At 37.7% G+C, this 17,442-nt stretch overlaps 1 protein-coding gene across 13 annotated transcripts in view; it reads left to right on the forward strand.

The window, feature by feature from the left end:
- The window catches only part of USP6NL (USP6 N-terminal like), a 256,383-nt gene that overhangs the window by 138,488 nt on the left and 100,453 nt on the right, over positions 1-17,442 (forward strand). The window contains exon 1 of one of the 13 annotated variants that reach the window (XM_070601411.1): positions 1,531-1,713. The exons of 11 other annotated variants lie outside the window; for them this stretch is intronic. In XM_070601411.1, coding sequence (XP_070457512.1) covers positions 1,641-1,713 — 73 coding nt within the window. In that variant the 5' untranslated portion in view covers positions 1,531-1,640. One more of the 13 variants, XM_070601426.1, reaches the window with a different exon arrangement.

Below are 17,442 nucleotides of genomic sequence, written 5' to 3' on the forward strand. Positions count from 1 at the left end.
TGCTCTAGGAAGCAGGGCAAAGGGTAGAAAGAATTGGGGGCACCTGATTTGAGGAGTTTGATTTCAATGTTGATTTTTCAATATCACGGCTTCAGAGAGACTCATTAAAGAGCCACAGTTTTGATTTGAGGTTTCAACTTGGTCTGTGAGCCATCTGAACTCCTACTTTATTCAGTTTGCAAGTACAAACGTGCTCTTTAAAGATAAGTGGTAGTTAGCATAATTGCCCGTTTTGTCCTCCATTTGCAAATATTTTCTCACTATCATGGATTTGTAGCACTGAAGTCTTAAATTAACGCCCATATGGAGAATACATTATGGGTGGATATATATGCACATGTTATAGCACCTCTTCTTTGAAGAGCTGAAACTTCCCCCTGAATTTTAAAACTGTACATTTGTACTGTGGTGGCTTGGTGTCAGAAAGCAGACCTTTGAGTTTTGGATCCTATGTTTTACTTCCAACCTTGGTTGATTCACTGAGTATCTCAGTTGTCCAATGCAAAATGGGAAAATAACTGTGGAGGCGAAGGAACTGCCTTTGATTTGCTCTAGGATCCATTATTTTATAATATATTAAAATAGCAAAATCATAAGTGGGAAGGAAAGAAAACTAGGAGAGGAAAGTTGGCAGTACAGTAAGGGAAACAAATTGCTGGTGGAGAATCACTTTGGTGAATATAACATCTAACCAAACTAACCTGAATGTCATTTTTCTCTCTTAGTTAACTCTTTTAGTTAACACATGGCTGCTAGGTGATAAATAGAACATGTAACCAAGGTATTAAATATTGATTGAGCATTGTTGCAACCTGGCTGTTAAAGACCATATGGCAGAAACAGTGGTTACACTTGATTTGCAATTCTCTGGCCCATGCCTCTGATGGTGAGACTGACGAATTTGCACACCCCTGTGGGGGTTTCTGCTAGTGAGCAGCGGGAGCTTAGACTGCTCTTCGTGCACTGGGTGTGTGTGTGAGGAGGACAAGAAGTTGAGTGGATTTTTTTTTGAGGTACCATATCTTTTATGCAGATCTGAGAGATTAGCAAGTTAGCTTAGAGTCAGCAAGATAGAGTTTTATTTTTATCCACATTTTATTTTCTGTGATTCAGATATGAAATTTTTGAGAAATTGGAAAAAAGTATTAAGGCTTTGACAGCACAGGGTATTTTGGTTGACTACTTCTGAGCGTGTTTTTAAAAACTCGCGCATAGCATCTGTGATCCAGTATAGGGGAATTTATAGCACGGCACTTTATTTTTCCTGCCATGACTTTTGTGAGGAAATGTTTTCACTAAGCTTAGTGATTTACAGAAGATTACTCACATTTTGTTTGGTTTTGTTTATAACTAGTTAATGCTTTGCAAAGTCATACATTTTGGTCTTTGAGGCTAGTGGTTTTCAATGTGCTGGAATTACTTTGAATCCATCAATTCAAGAAGATCCAGCCTGTCCTTTCAGTGTTTCTGGTTAACTGCTTCAGAGCCTTCATGGAGAGCTAAGCAAAGCATTTTTTCTCTGAAGTTGATCTGTGTTCGTGCCTGAGCTTCCTGAAAGCAGAAATGCAGTGAGCTCTTGGTGAGGAAACCTGTTGGATTTCTGCAGGAAGCAGCTGGAGTCTTTGGCTTGTGAACCAGCAATGATTCAAGTCTTACAGATTGTAAAGGAGCTGGTGACACCATCCAGGCAAAAAGCAGCCACAGTGAAGGAAGGTAGGAGCCTCATCAGAATGAACAGTCGGAGTGCTTTAAGGCAGTCAGAGGTTTTTGCAAATGTTGACCTAAAGAACAGCTATGAAAGAGGAGTTTGGCTTATCATGTATGCTTTCACTCTTCTGACACATTATGGTATCTGAAAAGGATCAGGTAATGGCATAATTGTTAACACGCCTCATTATTACTGTTTTAAAACCATGAATTAGAAGCATATCATTTTATTAAAAGGTACGGAGAGTAAGGAGAGATTATGACCTAGCTGCTGCAACAGTATTTTTCACATTGTAAAGATCCTCTTGCATTATGTATTTTGGAGGTAGAAGAAGAATTTATATAATCCTCTTTTCTTTTAATTTTAAAGTATAAGTGTTCATGTCAGAAATCAGTAGGGAACAAGCTAGTTTTCTGCTTATAGCAGGACAAAAGAATTGGATGGTTCTTATTTGTGTGAAGAGCTGATCAAATAATAGTTATAAATATGAATTTAGCCAGTGTATGGTAGATTTTATTGCCCTTTCAGTGAATAATTACTTTGTTTATGATGATATGCTTAATCAATGCTGTTTATGTTTAAAATAGTCCTATATTTATAGCCTGTGTCATTTTGGGATATGCTGAAATACATTTTCAAAATCTTTTTTAATTGCACGTCTGACTTACAGATCTTAAAATGAACTAATGCTGAAACGTCTTTGAAAAAAATACTTGTGTATTTTGCCTTTTAAACATTTGAAATAGTAAATATCCAAAAATGACAATGAGAAATTGATTAAAAAAATATAGACCATCAACTAAGTTCATAATACTGGCAATTTCACTCATTTAATCTATGGTTTAAAATCGGTTGATAAATTTGTATATCAGCTTTTTCATATGTAAGATATATTGTAGCATTCTGTCTTTATATGATCTGAATAGCATAAGTTTACCTCAGATGATATAAAATATAGATTGCTTTGGATTTTTGAAAAACTTGATATGATCTGTGTTTAAAGTAAAGCTTATGAGATTCCTTAAGTTCTGTGTAAAATGATTTAGGGTGACGGTATGAAATAGTATTGTGGTATGTAGTATAATCCACCATATACAGAATATTACAGTTGAAAGAAACCTTAGAAATCTTCTTGTCTATTCTCATTTTGTGGAGGAACATGGTATTTAAATGGACAAAAATGCATCTCCAAAAGCAGAGAAACTGTTGTCATTTACCTTTGAAAATGTGATAGTGTTATTTAGGATACTTTACAATTATTTGCCTCCTGTTTTATATTTTGTTTCTTTTCCCTTTTCTTCTGAAATAGAAGACTGCATTCCTAACTTTGTATCAGGATTCCAACAATTAGGCATTTTTTAGAAAGCTTACTGCTTTTACTATTTCAGGAGAATATAAATTAGTTAATTTAATCCCAGTCTGTTTGAAAATGTCAGATTCATATAGTTTGACCTTTACAGACAGTCAGAATTTTTTTAGTGGAATATTTCTTCTAGTTTCTGTGTTTTCAGTCACAATTATTGGTACTTGGAATATACCCAGGAAAAGAATAATAATATTCTTCTTGCTTTTCAGAACGCATACATACCACACACACACACACAAATAATGTAATCATATTTGGCAGGAAACATCACAGGAATATAGAAAAAAGTACTGAAAGATACTATATACTAAAATAGAACAGCTTTTGTTCTTAGATTTTCTTTTCCTATTTTTTCAGACAGAATTTTCTATGACCGAGGATAACAGAGGCAGCTTATACATAGATCTTTTTCTTAGAAGCTTGTTTTTTCAAACCTGTTCTAATAGTTTTTTTAATCCTGTAGCTAACGTATTTACTGTTAGTTTTATCCTTTTGAAAAATATTATTATATTGTATCAATTTTTAATGTTGATAAACTGCTTGAGAAAAGCAAAGTCCTACAGACAAATATAAAACAATGACTCATAAGAAGAGAGTTTTTAACTCAATTCTTTAAAATGTGGTATGCATTTGGATGGATGTAGAGGGAGCAACATTTCAATGTATTACATTCACATTAATATTAGTAAATAATATGGAAAAATTGATTTGTGAAGGAAAGTATCAAAGTTGGGGATGAAATAATTCTGATAAGTGGTTTGAGAAATTTTCATCAGTTTTCCTTGGTATGAGAGAATAAACAAACTTAATATATTTTGTTATAAGTAAGACCCAAGTGTATAGTTAAGAATTGTTTTGGAGAGGGAGAGAAATTAGTGAATATTCACGAATATTTTCTCTAAAATATTCAAAATGTCTGCCAGATGTGCTTTGTCATGTAGTTGAAGTGTTAATCAGGTACCCCGACCTGCCCAGCCCTCAGGGAACTACACACTCAGAGCTCATGGAAGTGCCTTTTAAGGAACTTGGAATTTTGCAACGGTCAGCATTATAACAAAGGGAGAAAACTAGTAACGGTACTCGAAGAATAAGTCTAATGGATCCACATTCTTTGTGAAATGGATAGGAATAGATACTTTGTGATGTAACCTTTGACAAAATATAGGGAGACTAGGTAAAGGGTAACTGGGCTTTGGAAAAGTCTCCTTGCCTGATGGGAAAGAGGGTCAAATATGCATGTATACCTCATTTTCTCATTTATTCATTCATAAAGCCCTTATCAGGGGTCCACTATTTGCAAGTCACTGTGCTCATCACTGGGGATACAAAATAAGTTATGATTCCTGCCCATGCCTGGGACATAGTAGATGCTCAGCTGTTAACTGAATGAATGAATGGAGGAATATACTTTTGTTAAGACATTCTAGTCTAAGAGGTGTTTGTATAGTCAGGGCAGGATAGTGGGTTGTGTGTATTGCCATGAGATCACCATGGGCAGAGTTAAAGCAATTTAATCTTGTGGACCAGGGAAGGGGATAGGATGGGTGAGTCTATGCTAAATGGAAAAATAAGCTGTCACAGTTTTCTTCTTGAATTTCCTGGTTGGCCTGCGTCTACAGGGTCAAGCTCAACTACATTGGGGAGGCAAAACACCATTGAGCAGGCTGGAGTAAAACCGTACAATCTATTCAAATATACATAAGGCACAAATGTAATCATCGTAGCTGTATATTATTGAAGAGCTCGGTCTTCTCCTTTAAAAGCCTTGTGTTTATTTGGACAAAAATATTTTGAAAATAGTACATAATTCTCTATCTTGTTAAACAGAAGTACGCTAAGTATAATTTTTTTTTAAAGATTTTATTTTTCCTTTTTCTCCCCGAAGCCCCCTGGTACATAGTTGTGTATTTCTAGTTGTGGGTCCTTCTAGTTGTGGCATGTGGGACGCTGCCTCAGCATGGCTTGATAAGCGGTGCTGTGTCCGTGCCCAGGATCCGAACCAGCGAAACCCTGGGCCACCGAAGCGGAGCGTGTGAAATTAACCACTCGGCCACGGGGCTGGTCCCTACTAAGTATAATTTAATCTTAATGAGTCAGGTTCTTTATTAAAAAATATATTTTTTGTAGGTTACGAAACCTGATGACCATGTTTATTAAAACTATTTTTAAAATAAGAGTACATTTTGAGTGAGGCCCTGAAGGTCTCTCTGGTTAGTGAACCATATGAGCTTTGGTATGTGTGCTAACCTTTTCATCCCCACTTTCATGCCAGAAGGCCTCTCCCTAGATTTAAAATACCTCCTCATTCATTTTATTTGATAAACATGCATTGAACACTTATCACACCTTAGATGCAACGGTACAGAGATGTATCCTTAAGGAGCTCATATTCAAGTGGTAGGGGGCAAAAGTCAGTAATTACAATGGTGTGATGGTTGTTGTAGCTGACAAGGTGTCATGGGAACCCCAATGGGGCACTGGCCCTAGTTTGATAATTAGGAGAGAGAAGGAATTAAACCTTTGGTGCAGTGACAGATGTGCTCATTTGAGCAAAGTATCAAAGGATGCATTAAAGCTGGCTAGCTAGGGGAAGAAGAGAGAGTGTGCACAAGCATCCCAAGCAAAATAAACAGCAGATGGGAGCTCAGGCACCCAGACATGAAGAGAATCATATACTGTGTGAAGAAGGTTGGAAATATTCGTAAGGTGGTAGTGGGAGAAGGTGAGAAGAAGACTGGTCATGTTGTTTGGATCTTTAACTCTGTCTCCATCCTTCCATTGCTGTCTGAGATAGCTCTCTGACACAATTTGCCAGACAACCTGGGATTTGGTCTCAGCCTGTATTTCTAGCTGTGTCACCGAATCTTTCCACGCATACTCTGTGCTCAGTATACCAGAGTGCTTGCTGTTTCCCAGACACGCTGCTCCATCAGGACGGCAAGTTCTTCCACTGTCTTCAGCAATTACTTCCCTTATCAGATCAGCCTGCAAGGCTCAGCTGCCACCCCCACCAAAAGGTGTTGCCTGCTTTTTCTCCCCTTACCCTTCTAGGTCGGAGTTAACCATTCCTTTCATGTATTCTCTTAGCATTTTACTTTTGCCTCTGCTACTCCACCTTTAAAATTCTGCTCTACGTTATGATTATATTTGTTAATTTGACCATTAAATATTAATTGAAATAAATGTTTTGGCTAACTGAACATTTTTCCTTCCATTCTGTCTTTCACCTGTGTTTTAGATAGTTAAGATTGTCATTAACTGATCTTTAGATAAGTGAAATATTGTAGCTCATAACATAACAATGGACAGAGAAATGTGTGACTCCCCTTTGAGATATTTTGAAATGGTCTGTTAGATAATGATATTCAGCTTATATTTAAAATATACTCGTTTTTCTACGCACGTGCACGTTATCTGTTTAAGCTTGAGGGGGGGCCAGCCCCGTGGCCGAGTGGTTGAGTTCACGCACTCCGCTTTGGCGCCCCAGGGTTTTGCCGGTTTGAATCCTGGGTGCAGACCTAGCGCTGCTCATCAGGCCACGCTGAGGAGCGTCCCACACACTACAACTAGAAGGAACCACAACTAAGATATACAACTATGTACTGGGAGGATTTGGGGAGAAAAAGCAGAAAAAAAAAAAGATTGGCAGCAGTTGTTAACTCAGGTGTCAATCTTTCAAAAAAAAAAAAAAGCTTGAGGAACTAAAGTCATCGCATCTAGTATACTTTGTTTAGTTGTTTGTTTGAAGTTCTTTATGATTTACAAAGAGTTTCATGCTCTTGACCGAAAAAGAAAACACCAGGGTAAGGTTATTTAGTAAGTTGAGAAATGGCTGCTTGTGGCAAACACTGTTCATTGCCCACCCAAGATCCATTGCCCCTTAAATCTTTACTAATAACAGGACCTTGATTTTGTTTGGAGTGATGTTATTTATACTCAGTTAAAAAACAAACCAACAAATAAACTTTGTTTCCTGAGGTAGAAGCAAAAGTCTGCTGGGGATTTCTGGGAAAGGTTTGCTTTCTGCGACAGTTGTCACATCTTCTGCGTTCTTACATCCTTCTTTCTACCTGGAATGTGAATGTAATTCCTGGAGTTGTAGGAGCCATAATGTGACTATGAGGACGAAAGCAATATAGTGGAAGAGAAACATAGAAGTCTGGTCTTTGGTGCCACCAATGAGACCAGCGAGCATTTGCACCAACGCTGACTTTCCTCTAGACTGCTTAGATTGTTACTCGCAGTCCAAGTAATCTTCACTAGTATGGTATCCAATCTGATAAAAAATAAGACACGAAAGTGTGCCTTTTAAACAGTAGAGTCTTTTGGCGTGGAACTCGAACGGTTGCAGTGTACTTCGTGCTGTGCTGGTGGGCAGTCATGATGAGGAGCACATACACCCTGGGGTGAGACCGATAAGGCTGTTACAGTATGGCGGGAGGGACGTCGATGATTTGGGAGTCAGAGGGCCTATGATCTGGTTCTACCTCCACGTGACTTTAGTAAGCCAGTCAGTCAGTGTCTCTGTGTCCTGGTGCTGCCATCCCTCATGTGCTGACCTCGTGGAGCACTGGCAGTCACTTTCTACTACTTTTCTTTCTTTTTTTTTTTTTTTTAAAGATTTTATTTTTTTCCTTTTTCTCCCCAAAGCCCCCCGGCACACAGTTGTATACCCTTCGTTGTGGGTCCTTCTAGTTGTGACATGTGGGACGCTGCCTCAGCGTGGTTTGATGAGCAGTGCCATGTCCGCGCCCAGGATTCGAACCAACGAAACACTGGGCCGCCTGCAGCGGAGCGCGCGAACTTAACCACTCGGCCACGGGGCCAGCCCCTCTACTACTTTTCTTAGAGTCGTTTTTGATTTTCTGTGGTAACCTCTTAGATTAAAATACCGAATTCAAATAGTCTACCTGACTATGTTTACTCTTCCTGCACACACACAGTAAATTAGGTTACAGTAGTCTTAGGAAGTTGTGTAATTGGCTTAGTTATAAAAAGCTTTTAGAGCCTTTTCACAGTTTTCTGCTGTGTTGATACACAGTTACGTGAGTGATTTAATGAAGAGGAGGCTAGAAGAGCATGGACTGGAATCAGGCCGATTGGGCTCTCAACCTGAATTTTCTACACACTTATTAGCTGTGTGACCTCTGGCAAGTTACCTAACCTGCCTGTGCATCAGATTCTTTATCCAAAAAGTAGGGATAATAATAGCATGTACTTATAAGAGTGTGGTGAGGATTGAGATAAAGCATATAAAGGACCTACAGAGTGGTGGCACACAGTAGGGGCTAAATGTAAGCGACTGTTAATATTTTTGTTGGTTGGTTATTTTTATTACTGTTGTTATTTTACTTCTGACCTCTCAGATGGCTCACGTGTTGTTTGTGGGCGCTTATGTCTGGGCCGGAGCACAGGGTTCTGTGGGCAGTGGTCTGATGCAGTGTGGTAATGTTTATCACTCTTTGTTACAGTGTCGGTTCTTTCTCACTTGGCAGACTTTCAGCAGTGCGTCTATTCTCTAAATTTGGAAATGTAATATTTGAGTCAAAATTGTGTGTGGGTTGTGGGCAAAGTTAATTGATAAAAGTTTTATCAAAACTTTGTTTTAGGGAAATATGTTTCTAGGTACAGGTCTTAATATCCTCTTTTAAAAAGTAGTATTTTAAAGAAAATTGGGTCAATTTAATTTAGTTCCTTGGCCAATATATCATTGTCTTAACTATGGTAAAGAATTCTGGAAGTAAGGTGGTGAATTTTGCAATCACTCATTGCTTGGAACTCTCAATTATATGAAAGGTTTTTTTTGAATTGTTTAAGCTTTTTAAATAGAATGCAATGAACCATATTAAGTATGTGTTTGTTAAATAAACAAATGTGCATAGAGTTCAGATTTATTATGCTTTATAATTTATTAATGTGCAGTGGTTATCTTTTTGCCCTTTATGTATCTTTTATTGTCCTTTTGAGGAAAAAATTATATATACTGCCCTGCTTGCGTGCATTTTTCATTTTTCTATTTGACCACAATTTGAAGTAATGTTTCTGTCACGTGCTGCAGCTTAATAATTCATTGTAAGTGCTCCCTGCTTTCAGTGTGAAGCAGTCTCCTTCGTCAGGCGTTTTGGGAGTTCCAGCCTACTCTTCCCAACTCATTTCTCACTACCATCCAATTCTAGCCCTTTGTTCCATTTTTTAGTTAATCACTGCCTTTGTTGTTAAAAATATTTAATGGTGATCTCTTCACATGGGTATATACAAGCTTTCCCAGAATGTGTAGTATTATCATCCGTGCCTTAGTAAATGCTTAGGGTATGCTTGTTGAATAAAAGAATCTTCAGTTTTTGAAATGCAATCAGTATTTCTATTAATATCAAAACTACGTTTGTTCAGATAATGTCTGAAGTAAAGGGAATTCAAAACCCATTCCACCATCTGTGATACCAGCATCAGAAATGCTCTTCCTCTCTCAAGACTCTACTGCTTGTCTCTATTTCCTCAGTGGGGAGGGGTCTGGATAACAGTTCTCATCACTGTAGGTCACCACCCCACAACATGGTGACATATAAAGCACCATTTGGTGACGTATTTGGTGATTTTCTGAATGACATATTCTTAAAGGATGCCCATTTTATCTTGGTTTACTCACTTCTTTACGTTATCTCTCATATTCTCTGGTCTGCTGTTTGTTGCTTCTTTCTGTGTTTTTCCTGATTATACGCAAATGCTTATCACGAGTGTAACAAAAGGAAAAAAAAGTCAGTCAAAAGAAAAAAATACCATCTACTATAATAAGCAAAACATAGTTTTTATGTTTCGATAATAATGGCATCTAGGTATGATTTAGGTTATTTTTCACTTTAAACAGGTATTATCTCCATATGAGAAAAAAGTGTAAAAACTTTAATGTAAACTTCTACTGTAGAATGGTGTACACCATGGTGTAGTAAGATCATACAGAATCCCCAATTGTTACTGCAAGTTGCATAATATATAACAATATCAGTGGCAAATCCGTGGTGTCTGTGGATAGCTGAGTTTTGGATTGCATGTGCTGTCCCAAATGTATGTTGTGTAAGTTACCTTGTATTATGTTGATGGAGAAAAGAGTGGATAATGTGAGTCAAATTTATATATGGTCTTGTAATGTAATTGGACACATACAGACATCTTCTCTGAGGCATTGATTCAATATCCTGTGTTGCTTTCTTAGGTTTTATAGAGGTGGCTTGAGGGATGGGAAACGGGAGGACAGAGGTACCAAGCCCTACTTGGCAATGATTTCCAGTCACCTTTGCATATATCTGTTCTTATTACCCTATAACACGTCTACTTATGGTTACTTTTTAAAGTATTGTGCCCTTTATTAAGCTGTGAGCTTCTTGAGGGCAAGGACCACAATTCATCATTTTGAAGAAATGTTAATTCTGAGGAATGTAGTGGTTTATAAGCTTGCCTGGTGTTTGTTTCTCTATAACTTATCACCAAAGGGATGCATGCACATGTGGATAATAGATAATTGGTATGTTTAATCAGTTAGCTAATTACCGAGAGGATTCAATTCTTACTATATATTATTTTATTACAGAAGCAGACTACCCAGTAGATATTATAAGCATTCTCTAGAGAACAATTAGGTTTGCAATGAGTTATTTTACTTAGAATGCTGCTTGGAATTAAATGTTTATACCACTATCTTGATATAATTTAAGTGTAATTTAAAAGTGCTGCACTATCTTCATTCAGATAACTTGTTAGCCTTTAAAAATAGGCTGCTTGAGTATTGTTTCTCTCCCATTTGGCAGACACCAGATGCAGTGATTAATAAAGGTCATTATGCTACTTAGTCGTGGAGAGCTTTTAATGACTATTACCTGAACATCTGCTGGTTTCATCACTGCAATTACTAAAAACATCCAACTCAATATGGATGCTGTACTTTGAAAATCTGATTTAGGCTAGTCTAAATTACTACTTAAGAACATTTTAACATTCCTTTAAATTTTAAATAATTGTGAGAAAGTTCTTATCTTTCTGTAAAGTGAACAATCAAAGATGTCGATGAAAAACTTTTGGAATGATTATTCTTGATAATCCTGGCATCCCGTGGGCTGGATTCTCAGTGTCTCAGAGTTGTCTGTGTGCAGCATTGGGTGGGGGAAGCAATGACTTTCTCGTGCATTCTGAGTATCATCATGTGAAACCTTGACTGGAAACGTGGAGTTGAAAGGAAGGAAAAAGTTTACCCAGGCTCGGCTGGGAGAAAGTAGAGAAGTGGGAAAGGGTATATTGATGGGGTTGTGAAAAATAAGTCCAAGTACTTTTTTATTTTGAAACAATTACAGTGCTCACTTTGGTAGCACATATACTAAAACTGAAGTAATTACAGATTCACAGAAAATTGCAAAACACAGTCCTGAGAGGTCCCATGTACCCTTCACCCAGTTTCTCCCATGGTAACATGTTACAGAACTGTAGTTTAAGTATCAAAAACAGGATACTGACATTGGTGCAATCCACAGACTTTATCAGATTTCACCGATTTTACATGTACTTGTGTGTGTGTGTGTGTAGTTTATGCAGTTTTATCACATGTGTAGATTCATGTAACCACCATTGCAATCAAGGTACAGAACTGTTCCATCACCTTCAGAGCTACCCCCTTAAAGTCACACCCATGCCCCTCACCCTCCCTGCCCTTCCCTAACCCCTTGCACCCACGAATTTGTTCTTTGTTTTGATGATTTTGTCATTTTGAGAATATTATATGAATGGAGTCATATATTATGTGACTTTTGGAGATTGGCTGTTTTCATTCAGTATCCACACAGATTGTTTCATATATCAATCATTTGTTTCTGTTTATTCCTGTCGAGTAGTATTCCGTAGTTGAAGGTACCAGAGTTTGTCCCACCATTTGTCCTTTGAAGGATGTTTGGATTGTTTCAGTGTTTTGACTCACACGTAAAGCTGCTGTGGTCATTCATATATAGTTTTTGTGTAGAGACATAAGTTTTCACTTCTCTAGGATAGATATCCAGGAGTCTGATTGGTGGATTGAATGGTAAGTAGATGTCTACTTTTTCAAGAAATTACCAAAAACCAATATAGTTATTTCTCCAAAACTTATTTACTAATGCCTAATAAAACTGAGACATTGACAAATTAGTCAATTCACATATGATTGTGTTCTACAGAATTTCGTGTCTACAGATCAAGAGACAACCAAGTAGGGGCCGGCCCGGTGGTGCAGCGGTTAAGTTTGCTTGTTCCACTTCTCGGTGGCCTAGGGTTCTCTAGTTCTGATCCTGGGTGCGGACATGGCACTGCTTGGCAAAAGCCATGCTGTGGTAGGCGTCCCATGTATAAAGTAGAGGAAGATGGGCATGGATGTTAGCTCAGGGCCAGCCTTCTTCAGCAAAAACAGGAGGATTGGCAGCAGTTAGCTCAGGGCTAATCTTCCTCAAAAAAAAAAAAAGACAGCCAAGTGAAAATTTGGCAGATGTAACAAACAAGTTACAGAAGTACAAATGGGTAGTAACAGATGAAAAGATGTGGAATGTCACTAATAATCAGATGACTGTTTACTGTTAGAATTACATCTAGATGCAAGTAATTTAAAATCAGGCGGAATGGCTGAAACAGTTTGGGGTGGGGGACTCAGTAGGGCAGTTACAGTGGTTGAGAAATGCCTGGACTCTCCCAGCTCTGTCATTTTTCTCCTCCCGTCACACTTAATCTTTGTCCTCATGTTTGCAAGATAGCTGCTGCATCTCCATCCTTAGGTCTAAGAGCCAGGCCAGAAGAGAAGGAAAAGGGGAAATTGAGAATGGGTGTCACCTGTAGAAGGGACGCCAAAGCTTTTCCTTAAACTGTCAGCCAGAGCTGTGTCACATGGCTGCCGCCGGCTACAAGGTGGCCTGGGAAGCAAGTATTTTCTAACTTGAAACATTCTTGCTGAAAAGATTTGGGTTTCTATTAGTAAGGAAGATGTAGGAATATTGGATAGGCAACTAGCAATGTTTGTTGGAAAATGCAGATATAAACAGTAATGAAGTAAACAATAATAAAAATATAAACAGTAATGCAGATATAAACAGTAATAAAATAAGACTGGCTAAAATTAAAAATATGAATAGTGTCTGGTGTGATGAAATAGGTACTAACATATTGTTTGTAAGAGAACAAATTGGTATACTTTTTTGATGGGCAATTTGGTATTCTTTATCACAATTCAAAATTGTGTTTCACCTGGCCCATCAATTCAAATCTGTGACTCTATTCTGTAGAAATACTGTTCCTGCCTATGTGCACGAAGATCTTCACTATAGCATTGTTTCTATGATATCGAACCACTAGGAATTATCTGAATGTCTGTCAGTAGGAGAAAGGTTGATACATTATTAGGTATATCCATACATTAGAGTACAATACAGCTAGCCAGTAAAAATAATAAGCTTGATTTATATGAATAGGCCTGGAAAGTAGCCATGTAACATATGTGAATAGAAAAAACAATTGCAGAACAGTGTGCATAGTATGGTTCTATTACCTGCCCTCCAAGACATGTGCATGTGTTCTTGTGTGTGTGCGTGCATTTACATGGTATGATTGTATCTGTTTTGGAATATGCAGAAGAGAAAGACTATGTGGGAACACACCCAAAACAGTTGACACTGGGGAGTGGGTTTGGGGGGGTCTAGGGGAAGAGATTTCACTTTTCTTTATACATATTTGTATTGCTTGAATATTTTACAAACATGTAGTAACTGTTCAATTGGGAAATGAAGTATTTTATAATGTGATTTTTTGGATGCTTGAAGCACAAACTTTTATATCTTAACTATGCTGGGTGAAGCTCTTTACAATTTTATTTTGTCATTTGATGCTGTATACTAAATATTTTTCTTAGTAACTCAGGGCCTGATGGGAGATTCAGAGCTGCCTGAGTATATTCAAGGTAGATTTAGGTTAAATGCGTTTTTAACTCCTCCTTTTAGATTCTGTAACTTTCTGACTCTTTAGGCGGGCAGTTATTTCTTGTACATTGTCAGTGTCCCCGCCTCTAATAGTCCTTCCTAGTTCTTCTGCTTTAATCTTCTTTGACTTGGGAATGAGGCAGCCATCAACCTGGTTTAATTGTGTCTAAAACAGTTCTGAATAAAAATGGGATAAATTAGTTCTGAATGAAGGTTTTGAGAGATTTTAGGAGTAAGGTACACAAACTTTAATTTATTGTTGTTTGAATACCTCTTTTTTACTCTTTAGAGGCCTCTTTTTTTTTCCCCCTTTGCTTACCTTTGCATCTTAGCTGTGTTTTAGTTAGTTGAGATGTCTTGTTAAGTGGAGTTTGCTAAACCTAGGAATCTTTTAAAAACAGATAACCCAATGCTGTTGCTTTTTCTTTTAGAGAAACTTCTTATAGTCATAAGGAGAGGCGGTTGGAAGTTTTAGGGCAGGGTTATGTAAGGAAAAAGCCCCTGAACCTTCAAATATTTGCATTTTCTTTCTGTTCTTTAACGGTAAAATGATTCTTGTCTTTAAGGACAAGTTAATAATTAACCCTGTGGACTGTTGTGTCTAGAACATACAAATCAGACTGGAGTATGAATCCTGGCCCTGTCATGGACTAACTGAGTGACCTTTCTGATCCTTGGTTTTCTTACATTTAAAAGCTCATTTTGCTTAATATTAGTATGTATTTTGTAATTTCTTGGATGACACATTCAGAGATTACTGTGAGCATTAAGTGGAGATGGTTTATGTAATGTATCTGGCACACAGTGAGTACTCAAATAGTGACTATTGTGAAAGATAATGTGCAATTTGAGATTCGCATAATGTATTGTGCTTTTTTTGAACAAAACAAAACTATTTTTACTTTTTCCTTTTATTTTTATAGAATTATTATCCTTAGTGTGGAAAACTTGGACAACACAGAACACACAAAAAGAAGATTTTTAAAAAATCCTCTGTAATTTCCTTATTCAGGAAAGGTCTCTGTTAATATTTTGTCTCTTGTTCCAGTCTTTTTCCATGCACAAATGGCGCTTGCTTTGTAGGCTTGATTCTAAACCCTTAAAACAAGCTTGTGCGGGGTGGCGGCATCTCAGTTTTACAAATAAAGGAAAGGAGGCCGACAGAGAGGTTAAGACGAAATCGCTGGTAAGTGGTAGAGGCAGCATTTCTAGTCAGGACTGATGCACCCTTGGAACAAGGTGAGGCTCCCCTCTCCATCTTGCTGGAAGCTGTCATCTCACCATTATCAGTGTGCAACAATTTGTGTTGATAAGATGTTTGATCAAGGTTTAGGTTGTGCTTCATGATTGTTTAAGGAAGCGAAGGAGGTTTGAGTTTAATTCATTGTTTTTCCATGTGTTATTATAGTATAATGTTACTTAGATGATATGCATGTTTGGAGTTCCACAAATGTTAAATTGTAATAACTGAGGTCAAAATGAGACTTTGTACTACCCCAAAGTGATAACTCTCTAAGCTGTAGAAAGTCTTATGACTGTGGTACTTGGAATGTACTATATGTAAACTTTGGATGCTGGATTACTGAGTGGTTTGGAAACCTATCTTAAAGTTGCTGTTTTATTGTACTCAAAAAATGGCTAGGTAAGCTATATCCTTATTTTTGTGGTATTTTTGAAATTCTAATTTTCCTCTTCAAGTGTCTTCAAAGTAAGAAGTAGAAATTGTTATTTGGGTCAGTAAATATTGCTTTTAATTTAAACATCCTAGAGCTTTTACACATTTATTTATAATCTTCAGAAACTCCCTGAAAATTTAGTTCGTATATTATACTTTATATACTGCCTACACACTACCTTACGTACACACTGATAAACACACAAATCTGTATTCTTAAGGGAACTTACCTTCATTGCTCTGTTACACTTGGACCTTTAGCTTAGGAAATTTGGTAGTCTCTTATTTCCAATATTTTGAAATTACACCATCATGATTATAGAAGTATGTAGCCAAGCTTTACTTAATGGCTTGTATTGCTTTTTTATGCTTTTTTTTCTCAGAGTTTTTAAAAAACATGATGTTAGTAGTTGGTCTGAGTGTGTCATCTAGGGAATTACAAAACGTGCACTAATAGTAAGCAAAATAAGCTATGGTTAATTGTAGACATTATACTTTGAATTTTAGACATTGTAGAAAAACTCCAGAAAAAATTCACTATATTTGCTCTGTATTTGTAGCAGAGGATGGGCGGGTCTTTTTGAGTTCTTTAGATATTTATGTATAACTTCAGTATGATGTAACTTTCAATTGGATTAGGATTAAGTGGATATAGTTTATATAAAGTTAATGAGGTGAATTAGATGTGATATCTGTAGAGGGGTGGAGTTGTTAAAGAGCTGGGTGTGTTTGGGGAAGAAGTACGGTGTGCCTTGATTATGGGGTTCATGGATGGGGAGTGGTAGGAGATGTATTTGGAATTCCACAACCACAGACTGGGACCAGGCTGTCAAGGGTTTTTTTAGACACTTTGGGATTTATCCTCTAGATGCAGGTATAAACATCCAGAAAGCAGCACGATATGAGTTTAGCATTCAGATACAATAGAGTGGAGGGATATAGATAGAGGAGTCACCATTTTGGGAATGGATGTCATCACTCACAGGAGAACTTGTTGAAGACAGGGAGAGGAGACAAGGAGAGAGAAGTCAAGGGAACACTAGTAGTAAAGGAGACAGCCCCCTGCGATGATGGTGTTCTTCTGTACATGGACAGTAGTGCATAGACTTGTAGAAGTGGCATTTAGTCGGGGCAGAGGGAGAGGGGAAGAAGGGGCCAGGGCTTCAGAGTCTTTTTGGTAGCTAAACTGGCCTGTTACTTCTGGGTAGGCTCTTGCCAACTTCACACCCACTGTGTTTGTACCCGTGCAGCTGGATGTGGCTGGAGAATACACCACCAGCTTCTGACTAGTTGTACTTTAAATTCATGATTGTGAAGTGTAGGTGGCTTTTAATGCTGCCTGACAGTCAGACTGTATTATCCTACTTCATTTATATAAGTGACTATCTCAGTTTCCCGCTTTTTCTCAAACCTTCAACATCTCTTCCCCCTACCCAGTTCTCAGCTGATTATCTTGCTTCTGTCTTCACTGAGAAACTTGAAGCTAATTGCTTCAGTGGCTTAACAGACTAACAGTGTCAGAATTACCTACCTCACTTCGACTGACCCCATGTACTCTGCCTCTTCCTACTATAGATGAGCTCTCTGCTCCTTTGTAATGCTAGCCCCTCTCCTTGTGTGCTGAATCCTTTGTCCTCTCGTCCACTCTTAAACATTGCTCACTCAGCTCTATTTCTCTCCTGTCATCAGTTTTACTCCTTTAATGGGTCATTCTCAT

The sequence above is a fragment of the Equus przewalskii genome, chromosome 30, assembly GCF_037783145.1.
Source record: "Equus przewalskii isolate Varuska chromosome 30, EquPr2, whole genome shotgun sequence".
Lineage (NCBI taxonomy): Eukaryota > Metazoa > Chordata > Mammalia > Perissodactyla > Equidae > Equus > Equus przewalskii.